This window comes from Sciurus carolinensis, chromosome 3 (assembly GCF_902686445.1).
Source record: "Sciurus carolinensis chromosome 3, mSciCar1.2, whole genome shotgun sequence".
Classification (NCBI taxonomy): domain Eukaryota; kingdom Metazoa; phylum Chordata; class Mammalia; order Rodentia; family Sciuridae; genus Sciurus; species Sciurus carolinensis.
The window spans coordinates 82,677,093-82,700,867 of NC_062215.1; the positions used below are offsets into that span (position 1 = coordinate 82,677,093).

Genomic DNA, 23,775 nt, shown 5'->3' on the forward strand with positions numbered 1-23,775 from the left:
AGACTTGTGAGCAATTAATTCCCAGGAACTCTGTTTGAAAGTCCATCATTAGAAGGACAGTGGCTTAAATGATTCTTTGTAGGTCTAGGACCAATGCTTAGGTAATTTATTTTTAATAGTTCCACAACTAAAGGCTCCTGCAAGACCTTCAGAGGTATTTCTATGACAGCAGAAGTAAAAGTGATTCATTGGAGGAGTATCTCCCTCCTTCAGTTCTTAAAAAAATACTCATTTAGACCAACATGGATTTGTTAGTCTCTAATTTTTTGGTACCAGGAATTAACGGGTGGGGGCACTTAACAACTGAGCCACATCCTCAGCCCTTTTGTATATTTTATTTAGAGACAGGGTCTCACTAAATTGCTGAGGGTCTCATTAAGTTGCTGAGACTGGCTTTGAACTCAAGATCCTCCTGCCTCAGCCTCCTGAGCTGCTGGGATTACAGGCATGTGCCACAATGCCTGCCAGTTGGCGATCTTGATTGAAGCAAAGTAAAAAAACACTTGTGTCTTGCAAAATAGCTTAAAAAACTATTAGTCATATGTTTGTATGAATGAGTTAATATTGCTTACTTATTTTGTTACAGCATTTTTAGTTTACCATGGTGTTTTTCTTAAAGGGAAAATAACACTTTGAAAGCTTGCTGTTGAGGACACTTTCAGAATGCATAAATATGTTTGAAATAGTGTGATTATGACCAAGGCAAATATTAAAGGAAAAATCCAGTTACATAAATTCTTTGATAATCAGCGAGTATGTGTTGGTGAGCATTTCCTTTATATAGTGGACCAGTTATTAGAACTTAAAGAATCACAAAGATAAAAAATTTCTACCTTCCTACTAAACAGTTGTTTTCATTTAGATCTACTTAGACTTTAAGGTGAAAGTGGGTCCCAGACAAATGTCTTTCACATTACAAACTGTATTAAATTAATTGAAAAATAGATAAACATTGATAATAATAATAAAACGAGAAATGATGAACAGTAAAAGGTCAATACTTTTTAAATGTTACTCAAATTGACATTCAATAAAACCACATCGTTCAGACAACATAATAATTTGCATTGTAAAAAACTCTAGTGGTTGAAATTTAAAATATTGATTAAAAAGCTTCAGTTGGACTTCAAATTAGCCTAAAAAGAAATTTTCCATCTTAATAAAATAGGCAAAACTTTCCTTTTAAACATTACAACTTATTTTGTTAAAAAATGTGTTTACTATTCTTGAAAAAGACCTAAAATGGGTCTTTTAGAGGAGAGAGCCTTTCCCATTTTAAGTTGAATCTAATGGAGCAGTGAAGACATAATTCCAAAGCATCCAGAAGCAAAGTGGAAGACCCAATCAGTGATTCACATATTTCTAAACACCCAGGATTTTAGGTTGATCTTTTGACAAAACAGGAGGGTGACTGAGAGATTTCTTGTCATTCAGAAATTTCCTCCTGGTATTCAGATACATGATAATCCAGTCTTGCCTACAAACTTTTTTTCTGACCATGAAAACACAGCATACTGCCTAGATTTCCTGCCTTTCAAAGCTTGGTTACACTTTTAGGCATCTGCTGCAAGATCCCATATGCAAAGTAAGAGGATGCTCTTTCACTTCAGTCACCACTGTTCATATTCTCATGACTTGTTTTCACTCTACACAGTCCAGTTTATTTCACACTCTTCAGTTACTTACTGCTGCAAGTCAACAGAACACAGGAATTAATGCATTTTGTGCCTTTGATTAAAATTAAATAGCAAACATTGCTGTTTGTGAACTTTTTGGCCAATGAATAAAAATATTTCATTTCTAATTCTCACCAGAAGGATTTAAATTAAACAGTAACAGATGAATTGGGCAGGCATGGAATACTAAATAAAAACTAGAAAATGAAATAATCCAGATTTTTGCTTTTACAATGAAAATGAGAATTGATTCTGCACTGAGGAGAGAAAAAGGACCCAGTGTTTGAAAAAGAAGTCTTCTCTACCAATAGAGCAAAATAGCACTCAGTGGCATTGCATTGTTAACAAAATTTCTTTATCAGAAACTATAATTTAATATTTAAGTATCTAATTTACATGTGACAAGGTATCATATTCAAAAAATTAAATTGCAACTAGAAAACTATTAACCACTAAAAACAATACCAAACACAACCCAAGCATTTATAGGAAAGCAATAGCTAGAATTTGAATTGGAAAAAAATGTCTCATCATATTTGGCTCATTAAACAAAGCATCCATTATAGCCTGTAAAAGAGCATCTTTTCTAATTCATCAAAAGTGTACCCTTGGTAGCATGAATAACACATAAAGATAGATTCACTGTATATGCACACGTGTACATACGTATCTTGAGAGATACACTCGTGTGATTTAAATATATTGTATCTACTGATCACTGGCTGAACTTTGGAAGGTGCTGAAATCCATATTCCTACATGTCCTTCGACTCATTTAATAATGTTTTTCTAAAACAGAAATTACATAAAATACTCTGCTTTTATTAACTGAATATTTTCTTAAGCATAATAATAGACAATGAAAGAATTGCACTTATTGTAAAGGTACAGGAAAGTGTTAGACTGCAGCTCAGCCATCAGAGATCAGGGACTGTAGTACTGACGGTAAGTTGTGCATTATGTGCAGAGATGGTGGTGGCTATTGAAATCAAAATGAGAGCAACTAGTTACAGAACAAACGGGGATAACAGAAGAAAACATGCACTATTCCTACTTTAATGTAAAACTAATTTCTCCCAGGAAACCAACCCTTTGACCTTCTTTTACAAAGCAACAGATTCTGCACCCTTGGCAACACAGTAGACTTGGACTTCGGTCTTCAAATTCTAGTTCATTATCTCTGAGTGTGCTGTTCCAGTGTCATCTCCTTAAGCTGCCCTTGAAACTCTGAGCATCTACAATATGACAGTCTCTTGGTTAGGTTTCATTGAGCCTCAATATCCCCTTCAGTTCTGTATAAATAGGGTCCATTATTCATCTTCTTCTGGTTCCTGTGGTAACACGGATATTTCTTCCTTTAAACAATCACTGAAGAATCTGAGGATTGTGCTGTAGAGATGATACTTGCTCTTCTCAGATACATTATGACCTTCATCTGGGTAGACCTAAGACATTGAGGGGAAGATGATTTCAAGTTATTAAAGAAACTTTTACCTTCAGCATTCATTTCCTTTTTTCTTTCCTTTTTCCCCTCTGGCATACAGACATTGAAAAATATTATCTAACCAGGGGTTGGAGATATAGCTCAGTGGCTCAGAGACAGTGCTTGCTTATCATGTGTGAGGCCCTGAATTTGATTCCCAATACAGCCAAGGAAGGAAAAAAGGGAGGGAAGGCAGGCAGGGAGGCAAGAGAGAAGGAAGGAAGAAAATAAGAAAGGAATATCAACATGTCTAACCACAGTCTCATTTCCTTTTGTATTTAAATTAGAATTTGTTGGTTACAGAGAGGAGCAGCAATGCCCAAGCCTTTTGGTGCTTCCATCATACCACCAAATATCCTGAATGCTGGACATGGAGTTATTGTGGTTAATGTTTGCCCTATTGGGCTTTAGTCTTGCCTTGGTCCATTTCCTTGGTATTCTTTCCTATTCCATGGATTGACTATATTTCGCATTGTGAGAAAGACATGAGATTTGAGGGCCATGTGTCGAATGCCATGGTTTATATCTGAAATGTACCACAAAGGCCCATGTTACAGACTTCATCTCCATTGGATGGCACTATTGGGAGGTGCTGTAAACTACAAGGTATAGCATGGTGGAAGGGAGCTAGGTCACTAAAGCATGCCCTTCAGAGGAGATATTCAAACTTCAGATCCATTTGTCTCTCTCTTTGATTCCTAGGAGCCATGAGGTGAACAAACCCACCACGATGCACTGTGTCATTCCTAGCCCAAAGTAATGGGGTCAAGCAGATATGCACAAAAACCTCTAAAGCCATGAGCTAAAATCAATCTTTCCTCATAGTTTATTTCAGATAATTTGTCAGAACACAGAAATATAACTAACACAATTGGTTATTCCAATTGTGAGAAACTTATTTACTTTTTTTTCTCTGGTGGTTTCTCCATCAAGCTGGAAGGTTTTGATAGCATGAAGCATGTATGGTTACCCCTCTAGCACATTTACCATTATTAAGGTAAGTCTTTGATTAATATTTATTAAATGTGTGAATGTGCAGATATAAATAAAATTGGAAATAGAATTTTATCTTATCCTCTTTTCTTATAGCATTTCCCCCCACACTTATTTCTCTCCCACTTTTTATAAGCATTCTTAATAGTGAATAATCATTCTTAAAGTAAAGACAAGACAAAGGGACAGATGGAAATAGAAAATTAATCTTTCTAAAAATTCAATATTGAGAGTATACAAATTTTGAGGAGGACATTTCTGAATAGGTTTATGACATTTACAACCCACATTCTCAGTGTAATTGGGAACAAAGAATACAAACTTATTACCTAAAAAACATACTAAAAATAATTACATTGAGAATAGAAGAATGCAGAAATGGTGTTGTATATCTTACAAGTAAAAGAGGAATTTAGACAAGGACACTTGGCATAGTTTGTGTCTTGAATATTTTCCAACAGCCCATGTGTTAAAGTCTTGCTCCCCGTGGAGGCACTTTAGGGAGGTGGTAGAACCTTTAACAGGTGAGGCTAAGTGGAAGGTCTCCAGGTCACTGGGGATGTGCCTTTGAAGGAGACTGTGGGACCTGAACTCCTCCCTCACTCCTTTGCTCCTTGGTCTATGATGTGATCTGTTTTACCCTCCCATGTCCTTCCACCATGATGTGCTGCCTGTGACAGGCCCAAGGCAACTGGGCCAAATGATCATGGACTTGAACCTTCATCCTGGGGACAAATAAACTTTCCTCTGTATAACGTTATCTCAAGTAACTTATAATGAAGGAAGGCTGACAAACACCATGCTCTTCTAAATAACGGCTTACCTGCATAGTATAATTCACTCCAGCTTTTATTAGGTGCTTGATTAATTCTGCTGAATGCTGGAAATGAACTTTTGCTGAAAGAAATTAAATTATGACATTTGAAGAAAATACATTTATTAGGATCAGAAAATTTTTTTTCAAAGAGATAAAGTATTTTACATACTTTGTACAATTAAAATGCTATTCCTTGGTTTTAACTAGAAAGGTGTCAGATATAATGGCAAATTTTAATATTATAAAAATTTAAATCAGTATTACTGGAGTGATGACTAAGGTTTAATTACTGTACAGGATGGTATCGACATATACTTCTTTAGATATCATTTATTATTTCCAATTGTTTTATGCCTTATAAGGATTTTAACATAGTGAATGTCTTTTCTAAATATGAATGTAGAAAAATAGCTTTGTATTCCTTTGAGAGGATTACTGGCATCCAATCTCAGTTAGATAATGGCATTCTGCTTTATTATATTAAATTAGAACAGAATGCCCTATATTGAGAAAATATAGTACATATCTTCTACATCTCCTTATTCAAGGGCTAAATATTTAATGTAGAGCATACTGGTTATTCCTGCTTCCTTCTGTCTTCCTTCTGCCTGAATACAAGGTCCAACACTTTGAAATAAGCAATGCAGTAGCTCTAGATTTGGTAACTGTGTTGGCTCAAATAGCTGTGAAATCCTGGACCAGTCAAATCTTCGTGCACAGCACTCAAATCTTCGTGCACAGAACTTTGCTCTTGTGCCACCTGGGCTATTCCCTTCTGTATTCTATATATCTTTGCATTTCTCAAATTACTCCTAAACTAATATTTTGAAACTGTCTTTGCAAACCAGGGCAACCTCATCACTGGTTTAATCCTCTTTAATGTTCTAGTTAGATGATGCCAAATAATTATTCTATAGCAGAGGATAAAAGATATCAAATGATGATTCAAATCTTTTAAAAACATGCAAGCTCTTTCCCAACCTCTTCTTATTATATTTAATGGAAAAACTACCACATCAACTCTAAATAAGGACATATTTCTCAGTAAATGTAAGCTACTAGGAATGTTAATTAACAGGGGCAATGAGAGGTAAAATAGTCCCTTATACAGCACATTTGCTTATTATATGGAAGCTATACATAATGAACCCCATCATTTCTCCATATAGATTCAGGTAAAAAGATGTACAAATAAATTTTCCAATTGGATTTTTTGCTGCTTAGTGTCTTGTACATAGTTTGTTGATGTTTGCATTCATCTCTTTCCTAGGACTAAATGGGGGACATTAAAGACTGTTAGGCTGAGTGAATTAGTTAATAATCTTTCAAGATAACATTAAGTGTGGTACATTAGAATGTCACTGACAGAGCACCTTGACCTCTGCAGGGTTTTGCAGGTTGTGTGGTGCCTGTGCCTGTGCATAGGCACTGGGGAGAGTCCTCTGAAGTTACCAGAATTTCTATTTTTTCAGGTAGGTGAACAGCCAGGCCCAGAACTGAGTGAACCAGATAGGAATGTGATTTACTGAATAGCAATATCATATTGACAGAGAAATTTGAAAGAGCACTAGCATATTGTAGGGGGATGGCTAGGGGTAAATTAATTTATCTTTGAATATAATTTATTCACATGACTGAGGATGCAGTGTACAGTAAATAAGAACTTCAGTTCCTGGATTCAAACAAATCTTTTTATTTATTTATTTATTTATTTATTTTTTCTTATTAACAGTTGTGTGTCTTTTAAAATATTTATTTATCCAACATATTAAATAAGAATGTAGTAAGACCCACTATATAATATTTTTGTGCAGAATGAATAAGAAAAAACTAAATGCTTTCAGCACATTTTCTGACATAGTACTTAATAAGAGCTATTTATTATTACTACCCTTAACGTGCAAGTAAAAAGTTTTAATATCTTAAAATAAAATTCTAAAGTCCTCCAAAAGTTTTATAGTCTATTTCACCATGTTTCATCCAATGCTGGTATTTTATAATTATTATACAATCTAAATCTGTCTTTTAATGAAAAGTCTTCCAATTTATAACAGCTAAAACTATTATAAATCTAAAAATTCTCAGAAAAGGTATGAAGAGAATTCAAAGAGTTATGTATATCCCTCACCCCATTCCTCCAAGGTTAATAGCTTACATTATTATGGGACCTTTGTCATGCAAAAGAAACTGATATCAGTGTGCTACCATTAGCTACACCTATTCTATTTGTAGTCCCTGAGTGTTTGACATTTTTGTTGTTGTTCCTGAGTCCCATCCATACCACTTTATATTTAGACATCATGGCACCTTAGTATTCTTTGATCTATGGGGTGTTCTTAGGCTTTCTCTGGTTTTGATGACCTTCACAGTTTTGAGGGGAAGTGATCAGATATATAGTAGAATCCTCATTTGGATTTCCTCTCTGATGTTTTTCTCAAGTTTAGACTGTGGTTATAGATTTTGGGTACTGAATGACATAGGTGAAGTGTCATTCTCATTACCTCATATGCAGTATACCTACTATGAACATGACTCATAGCTGCTGACATGAAACTTCATCCCTGGTTAATGTGTTGGAGGACAAGTTTTCATTGTGAAGTTCTCTTCTTTTCTATATAATACTCTCAAAGCACAACATTAAATACAAACCATCATAAAGGAAGGAAGGAACTTAACTTTGGCTCCTTGAGAGGGAGTAGTCACATACTTCATACAGAATTCTATCTAAGGGCTAGTTGTTTCTTCCCACATTTTATATATTATATATAATTTGTTTATGTAATTGTATTATATATTATATATTTTATATAATTATATATATATAATACACACACATACACATTGATATAAGCTCTGATATAACTATAGCTTGACATGCTTAAAAGGTAAGTTGCAGAGATAGTATACTCTATACTCTTTGCTAAGAGAACTTTTTAGTGATTTTTTTTTAATTGGCAAAAAATACTGTGATAGGTTAGGGTGGGATAACAAAAACAAGTTCAGGATTGAGAAAATATTGATTCAAGATCTGGACTCTCCTGGTTCACTTGTCAGATAGCCTTGGAAAAATGTTTCTTTCTTGAAATTGATTTTTCTCAACTGTGAATGGGACTATAAATACTCAACGTTCTGTTGTGAGGTATCATATAGGATAATAAAAATATAAGTTCTTTGAGCCCTGAAAGCTTCATGTGAATATAAGTAATTATTTATCATTTGTAATATCAATAACATCCATCTACCATGTTTAAAATTATTAAAAAAATGAAAAGGGATACAAAATTGCTATTTTAGGAAGCTTTTATTTTAACTTCAGGTAAATGAGTAACCTCACAAAGAAATTCATCTCAGTGCTTGCACCTTTACATTATTTTTCTGTTTTATAGGTTGATTTCCATTTCAGGTCTGCTGAATAATATGGTAGCCATTGCCACTAGCCACATGAGGCTATTTAATTAAAATTAGTAAAATTTAAGCAATATTAAAAATTATATTCCTCAGTCACACTAAATGGAATACAGTCATAAGAGGTCAATGGCTATTGTGTTTTTAGCACAGATAGGGTATTCCCAACATCTCAGGAAGTTTTATTGGAGATGCTGCTGTTTGAGGCTCATCATCTCCTCTCTTAGCCCTGAATTCCTTCTCCCCACTTCCTATCATGCATCATTCTTTGTCCCACCTCCTGTTATTTTTTAATTTTATTTTTGGTTTATAAGCCCTCTGTAAGCAAGTTTTACGATGTATCCCTTTGTAAAAGGTCACATTCCATCAAACAGTAGCAACAAATATAATACTTACTGTCAGCAGTTCCATGAATTATTAATATATTTTCTTCTTTTAAGCCATGAATATTATGTAGCACACTGGATGCCTATAAAGAAAAACACAAACATCTGTATCTATAGATCTACCAAAAAGCAATTTGACCCGATTTTTAGAGCAGATTCTAGTCGCTGTTATTTTTAATTTAGTTACCTGGTAAGTGCTTTCTTCCTTGGATGGCATACCAAGGTATCTTTCAGAGAAAGCAGAGGCTGTGACCCAAGAAAGAAGAAAGTTAGGAATAAACTAAAAACCTAGCATATTCCATCACTTATTCCTCCATTTCAAATTTAATTGTCATGCTCCAGTAAAATCAATTGAATCAGGGAGGTGATAAACAATCAAAACAGGCTTTAATAACACATGATAAATGAGCTCAATTGAGATTCTCTGCATTGGGATTTTGTTTTCTGTAAATCAATAAATTATATTACATTAGTCTATAGAATACACTCACCATACAACTTCATGTCTGTGATGGGTGCAACCACAGATCCGCATTTAAAAAGCTTTTCATCTGACTTTAAGATCATTGATGCAATATAACCACCATACCCCTGCCAAAAAATTAGAACAATTATCCCTGGACATATTTTAGGGTTTGATCATGATTTGCTAATGTGCCTAATGTACATATCAACATGTATCATAATTTCTCAGACTTAAAAGAATGCACTAAAATCACTTTGTGCAAATGAAGATTTTGAATAGTTTAAATTTTTATCTAACAGGTTATTTTAATAAACTTAAGTAAAATAGAAAATTAATTAGATATCACCAAATGACAAATACTTGCTCCATGATTTCATACTGTACATCTGGGAACTGCCCCTAATAATTCAAAGCTAAGAAAACAAAGCCTTCTTTAAATCAAATATCATTTTAAGAAAATTATGTATATGTATATATACATATATTCACACACACATATAATTTAAATAAAAATGGTTGTTATTTAAAATTAGGAAAGAAGAATCAAATATTTAAAATATAGCATCACAAATATAGATTCTGCTTTCAATTCCTGGTGGGGCTCAGGACATTCTACCCCAAAATATGACTGTAGGGGACCAGAATCTACCACCTCAAATATACCTCATCGGCATAAGAATTATTTGAACTGCCTATTCTGAGAAACTGCAGGAACAAGACTATTTCTGAAAACAGTGCTAGAGAGTTGACCTTTTGTAAGAGAACTTTAATCTATAAAGGAAGTCTTAGTTTTCAAGGGTGTCGCCCCTCAGCACCAGGAAGACAGGGATCATGGAATCATTAGAGAAGCTCATCATTGAAGAAGGCACTAACTTTACCTGCATAACAAACCTCACTTGTGCTTTATGGTGCATTTCCTGCTAAGTGCTTCTGCTTGGGCTTTACCCTCACTCTTCTTTCTGTTTTAGAGATGATGGTATTTAAACCTGGAGTCTAAACCAGTTCTTTGAGATCTATTCCAGACATGTTCCATTCGTCTGGTTATATTTCATATTTATATATGCTACTAAACGTATTTGTTATTGTTGTTATTATTATTATTTACAGGGAGTGCTACCTAAGAAGACATGGAGAGTAGAGAGAAAAATTACTTTTCCCTCCCCTATATTCCATATAACTAAATATTAAAAGTCATGGGATGCAATTAATAACATTGTTATATGAATTGGATAAAGACAAATTTAATTTTAAAACATCATCTTGAAATGTTTTTGAACTAATATAACAATAAATTCTTAAATAATGATTCAATTTTCCAGTTTTCCTTTGCAGTCCAATATCTGGCTAGGAAAGTTCCAGAGGAGATTTTAATAATTTATAGTAAGGCACTGACCTACTGAGTTATAAGCTGTGGAAATTAATTTCAGTTTATTCTGTAATATTTAAGTCATACTCAGAAGCTTGAGTGAATCTTCTTCAACAATTAGGAAATTAGGGAAAGAAAAGTATCCTTAATGATTTAGACTACCTTACCATTGCTCTTTGAGAGAGACAGGATGAGCATTAGGTCAGTAATATGTAAGTAGCAGTTGAAATGAATTAACATAAATAAAAAACAAATTATGAAGAAGTAAGGGCAAAGCAAGAAAAAAAAAATTATTTTAAGGTCAAAGTGGGGAGGGCCCTTGAAAGTTCTGTCCCTAGAGGGAATATTTTCAGTATTTTGTTTCTTTTTCTCTATCATGGAGATAAAAAAAGGATGTTACAGTCAGGGGCCCAGGTGAGACTTTCCCATGGTGAGGGAGGCACTGAATTTCTTACTTCATGCATGTAACTTTTCTGGTTTTAATATCATGGTGGGCAAGCAAACTTCCAACTGATTAACAACTAGTTGTTTATTTAAGCTGATCATCTTGAGAGAAGAGCTGAATATCTCAATCATTAAATCGTCTGTCCAGAGAATTATACATCATGCTCAAATAATCTAGGTTAATAAATTGGCATTATGTTGTTTAGTACTGACTTGAGTTTCACATGTCTTTCAGAGTGCAATTATCTCCAGGAACTAAGAATAATAGTGCCTTCTGGAGAGGCAGATTTAAGCACATGAATCAGTTAAAGAGAAAAGAGTGTCCAGAAACAAATTCAAACACATACATCTAAATAATCTTCAGTAAGAACACCAAGAGGACACAACTGGAAAGTTTACTTACTAGATAGTGTTAGGAAAACTATTTTCATACACAAAAGAATGAAATTAGATCTTTATTTTATACCATATATAATATCAACTCAAAATGGAAAGAATACCTGAAACTATAAAACTCCTAGAATTGAACAGAGGGGAAAAGCTCCTGGACATCAGCCTTGGCAATGGTTTCTTCTATATTGCACCAAAAGCTCAGGCTATAAAAGCAAAAGTAAATGGGACTACATCAAACTAAAAAGCTTCTCGTACAGCAAAGAAAACAATGACACAGTGAAATGACAGCCAATGGATTAGGAAAATGTCTGCAAACCATGTATCTGATAAGGGGTAAAATTTGGAACATATAGAAAAAATCCTGATAAAATATTAGCAAGAAAACATAAAACATGGTTACAAAATGGGCAAACCACTTGAATAGACATTTCTCAGAAGATGACATAAAAGTGGCCACTAGAGGCATGACAAGGTATTTAACATCACTGATTAGGAAAATGCAAATCAAAATCTCTACAAGATAATCATTCGCATCTGTCAGGATAGCTATTGTCAAAAAGGGATAACAATATTGGTGAAGGTACATTTTTGGTGGAACTGTAGATTGGTAGAGCCATCAAGAGAAACAGTATGACACTTTCTAAATAAATTAAAAATAGAACTACCTTATGACCCATCAGCTGCTCTTCAGGGCACACACCAAATGGAAATGGAATCTTTATCTCAAAAGATATCTGCACTTCTAAGTTCATTGCAGCATTATACACAATACCCAAGACATGGCAGCAGCCTAAGTGTCATTCATGAACAGATAAAGAAACTGTAGAACTGAGGTACAACAGAATGTTATCCAACCTTTAAAAAGAAGGAGATGCTTCCATTTGCCACAAAGTGGATGAAGATGGAGAATGTTATGCTCACTGAAAAATGAAATAAGTCAGACAAGGAAAGTAAAATATTGCATGTTGTTTCTAATATGTGGAATCTAAAAAAATTCAATAAAAATAGAAAATAAAAGTGATAATGTGTGGTGGGATGGGGGATGAAAATGAGGTAGGTCAGAGAATACAAAGTATCAGACATAAGATGAACAAATCTGGAGATGTCATAAGTACTATGAGTCCTATGAGTAAAATCTTTTTAATAAGTACTGACATTAGGGCTCCTGCCAAATGAGTAGATTTTACTGTTCTTGCCACAAAAGTAAAAACAAACAACAAATAAAGAAAACTCTGTGAGATGATAGAAATGTCCATTTGTTCCACTATAGGAACTTTTTTATTTAATCTAAATGTATCCTCCAATATCATATACATCATATATTCCAGAATAAATTTACTTTAGAAAAAAATCATTTGGGAACCTTGTTAGACATGAAAATTCTAATTAAGTAGATCTGGCGTGGGGCTAAGGAGTTTTTATTTTTAACAAACTCACTGCTGGTCTACATTTTGAATAACAAGATCTTAAAGCATAATCATTTACTAAAATTATTTAGGAAATGTCTACATGGCTTCAATCAGAATCCTCTAGACTATTTGAACTTAAAAAAAAATGGGGGAGACATGAAAAAAAATTCAGTTGTAATCTGTTGGGAATGGGTGCTCCCTTACTGCCCTATAATATTACATTAAAGGTAGGGGTATGAACCATTGCTGTTGCACAAGGGGTTGTGTTCTGCTATTTTTTATATGAAAATTTGGGATTTAATGAAGCTTAATACCCTCTAAGACTTAATGATAGTGAATGCTATGGAATAAATTATTTTCTGAAGCATTTAAAAAAATCAAATCCAAAATGTTACTTTAATTTGATTTATTTCAGAGAAACAGTTTCTATTTTTAAAAGAAAATCAACACTGGCAGGAATTAGAATAAATTAAGTTTTAAGTACTCACCTTCCTCTCAACCATTTTATATTTATTCAGTGAGTGCAAGGGTGGATCATGAAAGAGTTTTTGAAAAATACATTCAGAAAGAGGGCAAGTATCAGCTATAAGCTCTAGTTAGATATAAAGATGATGATTTTAATTTTCAAAACAACTCATATCATCAGACAGATCCTAAAACTGAAGATCATCCTATTGAGTTTGTAGTCAATTAGAGTTTGTTTTTGATTTGATAAGGATCCAAAGAATTCAATAATTAGGGCAGGATGCTCTGTTTCCATTGAGTCAACATTTTATTGGTTTCCCAGTGATCACATTTTGACATTCACTACAATTGATTTTTAAATACCCATGTTCCATGCATTATAACATTACTTATAAAATATAAATAAAATTATATTATGATTTGAAAAGTTCATTTGGTGAAACTACAAAAAAATGTTCCTTTTCCTTTTTAAAAAAATGATGTAAGAAATTTAATAAAAAGTCTGGGAGGAGCAAAGATTGCAATTTTACACAGGATTTATATTTTCATGGATACATATTTTTTATATTATGTTTAAATTATATCACAAATATAGTAAAAAGGTACACTGACCCAACTAGAGAGAAAGGAGGTGCTTCCTATAAATTTATGCCTGTGTGATGTTTTCTGAACTTCATCTCTTATAACACATGATGAATTAATTTCAAATAAATAATTTAAAATATATTACAAAAAGCAATTTTTGCTATACTGTTCTGCATTTAATCTGTTGTTTGTTTAACATTTATAGTTACTTAGATTTTAATACCAGCCTTGATATGTTCTTCAGGTTATATATACTAAAAACTTCAAAATCTAGAAGGCACTCCAGTTGGTCTGAAACTCTGAAAAGTCCTCTGTCAATTGAAAAGGTACAATAACTCTCAACAATGAAAGATGGTGGAAAGAGACAAACATCATTACCCTATGTTCACGTACGATTACACAAATGGTGTGACTCTACATCATGTGCAGCCAGAGAAATGGAAAGTTGTACTCCATTTGTGTACAACGAATCAACATGCATTCTGCTGTCATGTATAACTAAATAGAAAAAAAATTAAAAAATTGAATGATTAATTTCATCAATAAAGTTTTAAGTAGCTTCCACATACACTCACATTTGTAAACCTAATTCTCTTCTTCAAATGTCCATGACCCTCCCCCTCATGCACTATCTATTCTTAATTCAAGTGTGATCTCCTGTTGGAAGCTTTCTTGACCTAATTTAAATTTACCATCACACCCCTAATCTCAGGGTCTCTCTCTGCATCTCAGCTTTATTTTTCTGGGTTGCACTATCATCATCTGACATTTTACAAATTATTATTTATTTCCATGTATCGCTTCATTTTAAACTATAAATTCAAGTAAAAAATATGTTTTTTTTTTTTTCTGTTCAGGAATTGACTTACATCTAGCACCTCCAAAAATTCTGGATACATAGTATACACTACATAAATGTTTCTTGAGTGAGTTGACTTTATTCCTTACAAATATTGACTTGGTATTCATACTAACATCAGTTCTATGAATGATATTTAAATTAGTTTTTAATTTGCCAATGATGTTCAATTTATAATGGTTTTTCTGAGAATATAGTTCAAAAAAATTTTGGTTCCCAGATTTTTCTTGCCTTTAATAACAATAATTTAGTGCTTTAAACAATTAAAATTGAAAGTATATATTATATGAGGTTAGGTTAGTTTATGAGGATAATTATTCCAATTAAAATTATTTAGAATCTTCAGTCAAGTCATACCAATAATTAAACATGGCCAGATATGAGTTAAATATTTCACTATTAAAACTTTTCATCATTCTAGCAAATCAGTTAGAAAATAACATAGAGGACATGAATCATTCACATTAAAATTAAAACAAAAAATACAAACAATACCAAGAAATAAGCAATATAGAGTAGAGATGTGAGTTTTCTAAGGGGAAAAAAAAAAAAAACCACAAAATTCTACTGGGAGAGAAAAAGAAATAATTAAATAAAATAGACATACTATATAAATTGTGTGACTTGAGGGAAGGCCCTATCTTGTTGAGATTTTAATTCTCCTCAAAGCATTACAAAATTATTCAATAAAATTCTAACTTATAGCTGACACAGAATGGGGACCATGTGAAGAGTCAATGAGTCATCATTTTTAAGAGAAGCAGAGCAACCATCTCCACACCTTTACCTTGTACATCTAGTCTCCAGAATTGTGAGATAAATTTCTATTCTTTAAACAAAACAGAACAAAAAGCAAAATGCAAAGAGCAACAACAAAAACAACAAAATTTTGAAAAAAATGGAAATATGGAAATAACAGGAGAGGCAAACCAGTATTATTTTGAAAAAGAAAGGAGTGGAACATTGTTTTTAAGAATATTAAAATGAATTATTATTCAACATGTTATAATTTAAGACTATATAAGAGTGGCATAAGAGTAGACAAGCAGATTGCATAAGAGACAAACTCAGGGATATTTGAGAAATTAATATATAGATAGCTATTATGAAGTACTAGTGTGATTTAGTCAATCAGTGAAAGTTAGAAAAATGGTTATTTGAAACTAAGTAAATCTTCACCGTGTCCTACAAGTACTTTGCTCTCTTCCTCACCCAAACCAGATAAAACAGAATAAATTCCTTTTAAGAATGATACATTATAGAATAAAATCATTAGAAGAAATCACCAAAGAAAGAATTAGGGAAAATATTGCCAAATAAAGCTTTAAAACTTGGGGGGTTTTTGACTCATCATTTATAACATCCCAGGACAATCAACAAGCTAAGGAAATATTTCACACATATATGATCAAGGACTAATGCTTAATATAATAAAATCTTAAAATGTCAATAAGGAAACAAATACATATGTTGTTCTGATGTTCATATATCTCAGAAACCAACATAAACTGAGCATTCATACACATATCATTAGTTCAGTGATAATTCTAAAAGTTTTAATAATAAAAAGTAATTTTCTATAAAAATTTTTAATTTCATCAAGATGGAATAAGAGAATTAGATTTATTTAAGTCTCTTTAAAAATTAACTTTTAAAAGAAAACACTACTTTGCTTATATGAATCATTACAACATATGTAGCATAGAATGTCTGACAAATACAGCAAAATGTCCTGAAGGGAGAGACAGCAGTATATCACTGTGCAGTTACTATAGTGGTTATGAATTGGGATGATACTAGAGGAAAATAACTGTGAACAGTTAGGGGTGCAAATTTTAAGCCCTAAAGTAACCTTCAAAATCTCCGAAAGAGAATTATAACCAATAAGAAAACAGTAATCAATTAAATCATTAAAAATGTTCCTTTAATATAAAAGACATTAGAAAAAATTTGAGTGCAAACTAAAAGTGGAATAAACAGTCAACAGCAAGATAGTAAATTTAAATGTAACCAAATTGACAAACATATTGAAGATAGATGATCTGATCAAATTATTTAAATTGCAGACAGTGTCAAATTGGATTAAAAAAAGAAAGATTCAACTATTTTTGACCTTGAGGAAACATATTTTAAGAGCTAGGGATGTAATGTAAGTCAGTGGTAGAACACTTGACTACCGTGCAAGAGGCTCTGAGTTGGATCACTAGTAAACACACACACACACACACACACACACAAAGAATACACATATGTGGAAGGAAGAGAGAAAAGAAAGAAGGACAGATTAGAGAAAGAACATGAGATAAATTCAATTCAAATGCCTTTTCAACAAAAAAAAATTAATAAAACATCACTAACTCTGACTAGGCTTGTGGTCTGACTTGGAAATGAAATAAGAATACAATTAAAATATAATACATTACCTAATGGGGAAGTAGCTATAAGAAACTATGACAGTATTCTTTGTGTACACAGGAGGGAATGGTGTTGTCCAGTCAAAGAAATCTAGTGAGTGCTTTCATGAAGAAAGAGCTACCTACATTAGGCTTAATAAGAGATGGAATTATAAAGCAGTGCATGGACTGCAGGCTGCTTTTAGAATAAAGCATGAATAAAGACAGCGAGGTAGAAGGTTAGAAGGCATCCCTATAACCAAAGAGAATTCCACTTTAATTGTATTGTGGAAGACATAACTGGAAAAGGTATAGTATACTGAAATATTAAAATTTAGGGAATACTTGTGATATAATAAGATGGAATTAGATATAAAGCCTTTTATACTAGCTGAAGTTTATCTCTTCTCTTTCCTTCAATATCCATGTGATATTTTCGGAAAGTAATATATTCATTTAATCAATGTGTCCCTGGATGTTTACAGGCTTAACATTTCACTATGTAGAAATCAGCAACATTGTCTAAAAAATATATATATATATATTTCCTGACCCAGAAAACATTGTTAAAAATACAATCCTTTTCTTCTTTAATTGTTTACATAGTTTGTGAGCATAGACAGAATTGCTTTTCAAATTCTGAAAAATTAAATTATACAAAAACCAAAAAATATTGAGTAGTTTTAGGATACTAAGGAATGACACTGGCCAAATTCTATTTTATGTTGTGTGCATTTATAATTATGTAACAATGAATTCCACTAATGTGTAATTTAAATGCACTAATAAAAATCAAAAAATTAAAAAATACCAAAGTTTTGACCAATACTTGGAAAATTTTTTTAAACTTACTCCAACATCTTTACATAATCCATGTTGTCTTAAACCCAAATAAAAATGTTTTTCAGATACTCAGTATAGAAGTCCCCACCCACCCAAGGTTTTGCTTCTATGGATTCAGTTACCTGTAGTCCAAAAATATTAAGTGGAAAACTCCAGAAATAAACAACTGGTAAGTTTTAAATTGCAAAAAAAAAAGAATTCACAATTTCAAATTTATAGAGACTACAATGTAACATATCTCAGAATGTCTAAGTATATTTAACTTTTGCTGGTAAAGTCAATTATACTTGATAAAATTAGCAAATTAGGTAGCTATAGATACAAATATATACCACTAAGAAAACAAGATGAATCTTGGACCAAAAGAAGAAAAAAATCTGGGAAATTCATTCAAATACTGGTGTAAGAAAAGGAAAGAAGTTAATCAGAGATAGATTCCTGGCCCTAGTATTGCCAATCATCCTTACTTTCCGAAGGGAGTATACCAAATAAACTGCAAGGTTCTTCACACCAGTTTAAACTCAGTCTGCAATCTTCTTGCAAGGGAGACCTACTTTACCCTCATTGATGGTAATAGCACATGTGTGATATTTCCAGTTTCAGTATTTGGTGACATGGATACCCTATTGATCTTTCAGTGCAAAACAAGAAAAGAAAACAAAACATCCCCCAAAACAAATATAAAGTGGTAGCAAAACAAAAACAAAAACAAAACCCTCCAAACAATTAAGAATAATTTAAAATGTATCATTAAATTTATGCAAAGTTAATTAATTCGCAGAGGCTAATTACAAAGGGAAACTAGAAACCTGAAAGGTAATCCAGGCATAAAGACCTTGGTTTTTCCAAACAGTAATGACTTTGGCCTTCTGCTGTGTTGGCTCTTTCAGTGGTTGGGTACACAGAATGCATGACTCCACTCATGGATTAAAGGAGACCGTGATTAAGGCCAGATTCCGAAAGGATGATTTAAACATGCACAAAAGAGATCAGTGAAAATGTTTTTGTTCTTCTTCTTGTCATGGGTTTATACAGAGCTAATGAAAAAAATTAATCTTGATTGAAAATTTGAGCCATAAGTCTGCACTTGGTTTTGCAGTCCCAATTCACCATATAATGTAATATAATGTAAAAGCACGAACTCAATACAAATCTCAAAGAAATCTCATCAATAAAATTCCAAGAAAGATAAATTTGCGCACAAACAAACAAATGCATAAATACTCAAGGCCCTGTTTTCAGAGCTGAGGTGTCTCCCTAAGTATTAAGAGACTCCAAAAGAAATGAAAAATTGTGATGATCCTTTAATGGCCAAATAAATTTAAAAATTAATTTAAAAATTTCCAACAAAGAAAGTAATAGCCCAGGATACTTTTAAAATCTAATTAAAATTTTAAACAAGTTTTTCAAACACTAAGAAAAACAAGAACATTACTTCCTAGCACAGTTTATGAGTTTAGCATCATTTGTACTGAAATAAAACAAGCATAGTCCAAGAAAAAACAACAACAAAAACTCAAGGTCTGTGGTCTTAAGATTAACAATTTCGTTTGTATGCTCAAAAAGTCATCTTTTCACTCAAATTCAGTCAAAACATGCATGTTTGTTAGTTGGAATGAAATAGTTTTTCCATTTACAATAAATTCATTAATGTTTGTATTTGCACTCTATTCAGTCTGTATGTTTAAGTTGCCAGTATCAACTGCCCTGAGGTTCATCAATACCTGCACAGTGACTGAGGGGTACAATGCCAAGACTTTGAACTTCTAAATCTTAGGTTTAATTTTTTATTCCTGTCAATTATTACAGGCTAAAATCCAAGTTCCTCAGCTGATGTGGAGAATCCTCTAAAGTCTTCCTCTGTTTACTGCCTATCATTTCCCTATGTAAGCCTCATTTATAGTCTGTTACTTTATTTCATGTTCTCCCAAATGCCTCATACTGACAGTATATTTGCATGAGAAGTTTCTCCCTCACCTCCTATGTCCTCAATGATTTTCACCAACACAGTTCATATTCTCGATAGACATTTCACAGCCTTCCGAATTGCCTTTAAATTTCCACACAGGTTCAAATAGCTCATTTAGTCCTTTATGTTTATTTATGAGTGTAGCAAATAAAGCCCTGACTCCTTTGTAAATTATTACATTCATCAGGACCATTAGTGAGAAAATCCTCTTCACTACATATACTTTTTTTGTGGCAAAAACATGTAAGGTTTACCATCTAAACTACTTTTAAGTACAGTTCAGAAGCATCAAGTATGTCCACATATACCTATTAAACAGATCTGCAGAACTTTTACATCTTCCAAATCTGAACCTGAGGACCCATTAAAACATTGACCTTTTCTCCTTTCCTCCAACCACTGGAGAATGTTATTCCACTCTGCCTTGATGAACTTGATCAAGACAGATACTTCATATAATTGGATTCATTTGTACCCATCCTTCTCTGACCTGCTCCTTTCGCCTAGTACAGTGTCCTAAGAATCACCACTGCTGTAGCCTTGTTACAGGGTTACACACTACATGTATTTTCTCAAGTATCTAGAATTTCCATTGCTCTGTAATGACTTCTTTCTTATACGTTTTCCTTTTTTTCACTAACATTCTTACAATTAGTGATTTGTTGTCATTTATTTGTTTGCATTTATGTTTTCAGGGAGTACTGTAAACAAAAATTTTCATTGACCTATTGACTATTACTGACAACAAAGTTAGAATTTATAAAGGTACTGCAGGCATCTGAAGTGGGGGGAGAATGGTAGCGATCTGTGCTGATTCATGTTTTACTCATTTATTAGGTGGTATTTTTATGTACCTACCTGTCAGTGTATGACACTGAAATTTATACCCCAGTAAAATCAGCAGTTATTTCATGTCATTGATCTCCAGATTTACATATGAAAAGTAGAAATATGCTTGCGTCCATGAACACCAAGAATTCATCTGAAAACTAAATTAATTCATGGGCTCTTCTCTGTCATTTTATTATCCTGATAGCATATTGACTAGTGAGGTACATAAAATAAGTGATTCACAAATATCTATTAAAGTCTTTGCCAGGAATTGTGGTGAATGACTATAATCCCAAAAAAATGGGGAGGCTGAAGCAGGAGAATCACAAGTTTAAGGCCAGCCTTGCAAGTTGAAGACCAGCTCCAATCTTGGTAAGTTAGTGAGACCCTGTCTCAAATAAAAAATAAAAATAAAAAGTGCTGGTAATATAACTCAGTGATAAAGCACCACTGAGTTCAATTCCCCGTAACCCCCCCAAAACTATATATAATACATACATATATATGTATATATGCAGATAGGAAGTAAATATCTTCCAAAGAATAAAGAACAAATCATTATATTAGTTTATAGGCCTCTGCCAATCTTTCTTAAGAATGTGGTACTTGCTGTTCCCATTGTGGGGAATATACAGCCTCAAGAGATTTGGTTGACTGGCTTCCTTTCCTTATTTAGGAATTGACTTAAATATCATCTTCTTAAAGGGCCCTTTATTGAGCAACTTATTAACATTAGACCTTCCTGCAGTACTCTTTCATACATCATCTTTTGTTTTCCTCATGAGACTCCTTCTATATGCAATTATGTTTACCATTTCTTTAGTGTTTCCCCTCTTTAGATGGTAAGCTTTATGAGAACAAGGCTTTTCTCCCATTGCTACTATATTTCTAATACCAGGCATCAACTCAATTCTTAACAAAAAATTGGTATATTAATACATGATTACTGTATACAGTATGAACCATGGCAGTTCTTCAAATGGAGAATACAAAAAATTAAAGTACAATGAAGAGTATAATTGTATATGTTTATCTACAAATATACACACAATGTGTGTATGTATGAGTGGAGAGACAGATGTGGTGTTTGTACTATTTACCTTTCCAAAAATACTTAATCTTTTGGAGTCAATGTACGGCAGTTTCAGTAAAAATCTGCAAGGATAAAGAAAAAATAAATAGTTATATCTTGAGTCCAATGTACATATGAATGAATTTATAGTGGACATTACACACAAACACAAACATAAGATTTATTGACTAGTTCCACTCATGTGGAAGGGTTATATATTTTAAAATCTTGCTTCTCAAAGTAGTGGTCTAGAAGTCTGTATCACCTGGAAGGATGTTCTACATGCAGAATCTTCAGCTGCATTTCAGGCCTGTAGATTAACATCTCTATTTTAAAAACAACTTCACTGACTTCTATGTATTGTGGTAAACAACCTATGAATTTTCTGAAGTCACTTCTTCATCCAAATGTAATAATAGTAATTAAAATTTATTTAAAGATTATAACTAACTGGGGAAATAACACACATTATGGAATATTATAAATAAATAATAGAGTGATATAATGTCACTTCCATTTTTATAATCTAAAGTAAATTCTAATTCTAGATGGGAAATATAATTATACTTTTATTATAGCCCTCAGGCGTTAGGTACTTGAAAAAAGGTACTACAGATAAATACTTAACTTGGAAAATTGCCTAGTCAATAAATTAGAAACCTCTGAGTCAGTGGGTAATGGTATGTGTAATATACCTATGTTGTCATAACTATAGCAACTACAATAGAAAAATTTGCCCTCACTTACTTCACAGCTGCTATTTGGTCCTTTACTTCTATTGAGCCCAATCTTCGATGAATCTCCTGTAAAATTTTGAGGCCCTGGAATCCACTTCCTCTGCCATCAAATCTTGCTATAATCACATTATCCGTATCAAGAAGGACAGACTCCCAGTCAATGTGGAACTTATCTGTAACCAGCTGACCTCCTGGTTCTTCATCCCTGAAAATGGCAACATATTGAATGAATGTGAGAATGATTGACAATCTGGGAAAAGTTTTAGCTTTCATGCTTACTAGTTAACAAGAGTTATGGCAAGGACCTGTATTGGCTATTAAACTTTTTGATAATTCCTGATGATAAATTTGAAAGTAAAAGAATCATTTTCCTTTGTAAAGTTTTAAATGAAAAGTTCTCTGAATGAAATAAAAATATGTCTTAAAATTGCACAGTTCAGATGAAGAAAAATGCATAGTGATTTCTATAGATATTTCTAAAGAATGATTGGCAAGTTGACAAGACATGTCTATCTTTACTGTATTTCTTCAAATGTGCTTTAGAAATGTCTTGCAGGTGGTTTGTAGGGGTTGAAGGTTCTGATAAGAGAACAGAACCAATTATGGAAACCATTTACTAATTTAACAGGAAATGTAACACCCTAAAGAATGTCAGACTCAAAAAGAAATATTGCATTCAAGTTTCCTGAGTCTCCCTCTCCATGGTGGAATTCTTATAAGAATTCAACAGTGAGAAAAATTCTTTTTTAATACTGAAGTTGAGAGCAAGGAAAGGAAGCAGAGTCACAGATGTTTGAAAAATCTGGAAGCTGGATGTAAAGAAGGACACACAAATTATAAAGCATGAGCTTTCTCTCCAGAGGAAAAATGTGGGTACAATTTTTAAATGTCAGACTAAAATGATGTTTTATTATTTCATTTTCTAGGATACAGAAAAACTAAAGCACAGATTCTCATAAAATCACACAGAATATATAGGTCCAAGTCTAGGTACAGTTCAAACAGATAGCTAGACATCTATGTGATAGATAACAAGGAACATAAAGACACCCAACTCTGAAAAAACCCCTCCATTGTTAGTGGAGTCACACAACAGAAATTCCTACCCCATTTACTCTCCAAGGGAAAGATACCAAACTCCTTCCATCATTTATGCAAATGTTTATCTAGAGGCACCAATTCAC

General features: G+C 32.9%; 1 protein-coding gene across 3 annotated transcripts in view; it reads right to left on the reverse strand.

Moving 5' to 3' along the window:
* Positions 1–420: 420 nt before the first annotated feature.
* The window catches only part of Dpp10 (dipeptidyl peptidase like 10), a 1,299,115-nt gene continuing 1,275,760 nt past the window's right edge, over positions 421–23,775 (reverse strand). For all 3 annotated transcript variants that reach the window (XM_047546244.1, XM_047546243.1, XM_047546245.1), the window contains exons 20-26: positions 22,602–22,796; positions 21,883–21,937; positions 9,251–9,350; positions 8,947–9,005; positions 8,770–8,842; positions 4,975–5,048; positions 421–3,120 (exon numbers count right to left, since the gene is read on the reverse strand). In XM_047546244.1, the coding sequence (XP_047402200.1) occupies positions 2,986–3,120; positions 4,975–5,048; positions 8,770–8,842; positions 8,947–9,005; positions 9,251–9,350; positions 21,883–21,937; positions 22,602–22,796 (691 nt within the window). In that variant the 3' untranslated portion in view covers positions 421–2,985. The remainder of the gene's footprint in view (positions 3,121–4,974; positions 5,049–8,769; positions 8,843–8,946; positions 9,006–9,250; positions 9,351–21,882; positions 21,938–22,601; positions 22,797–23,775) is intronic.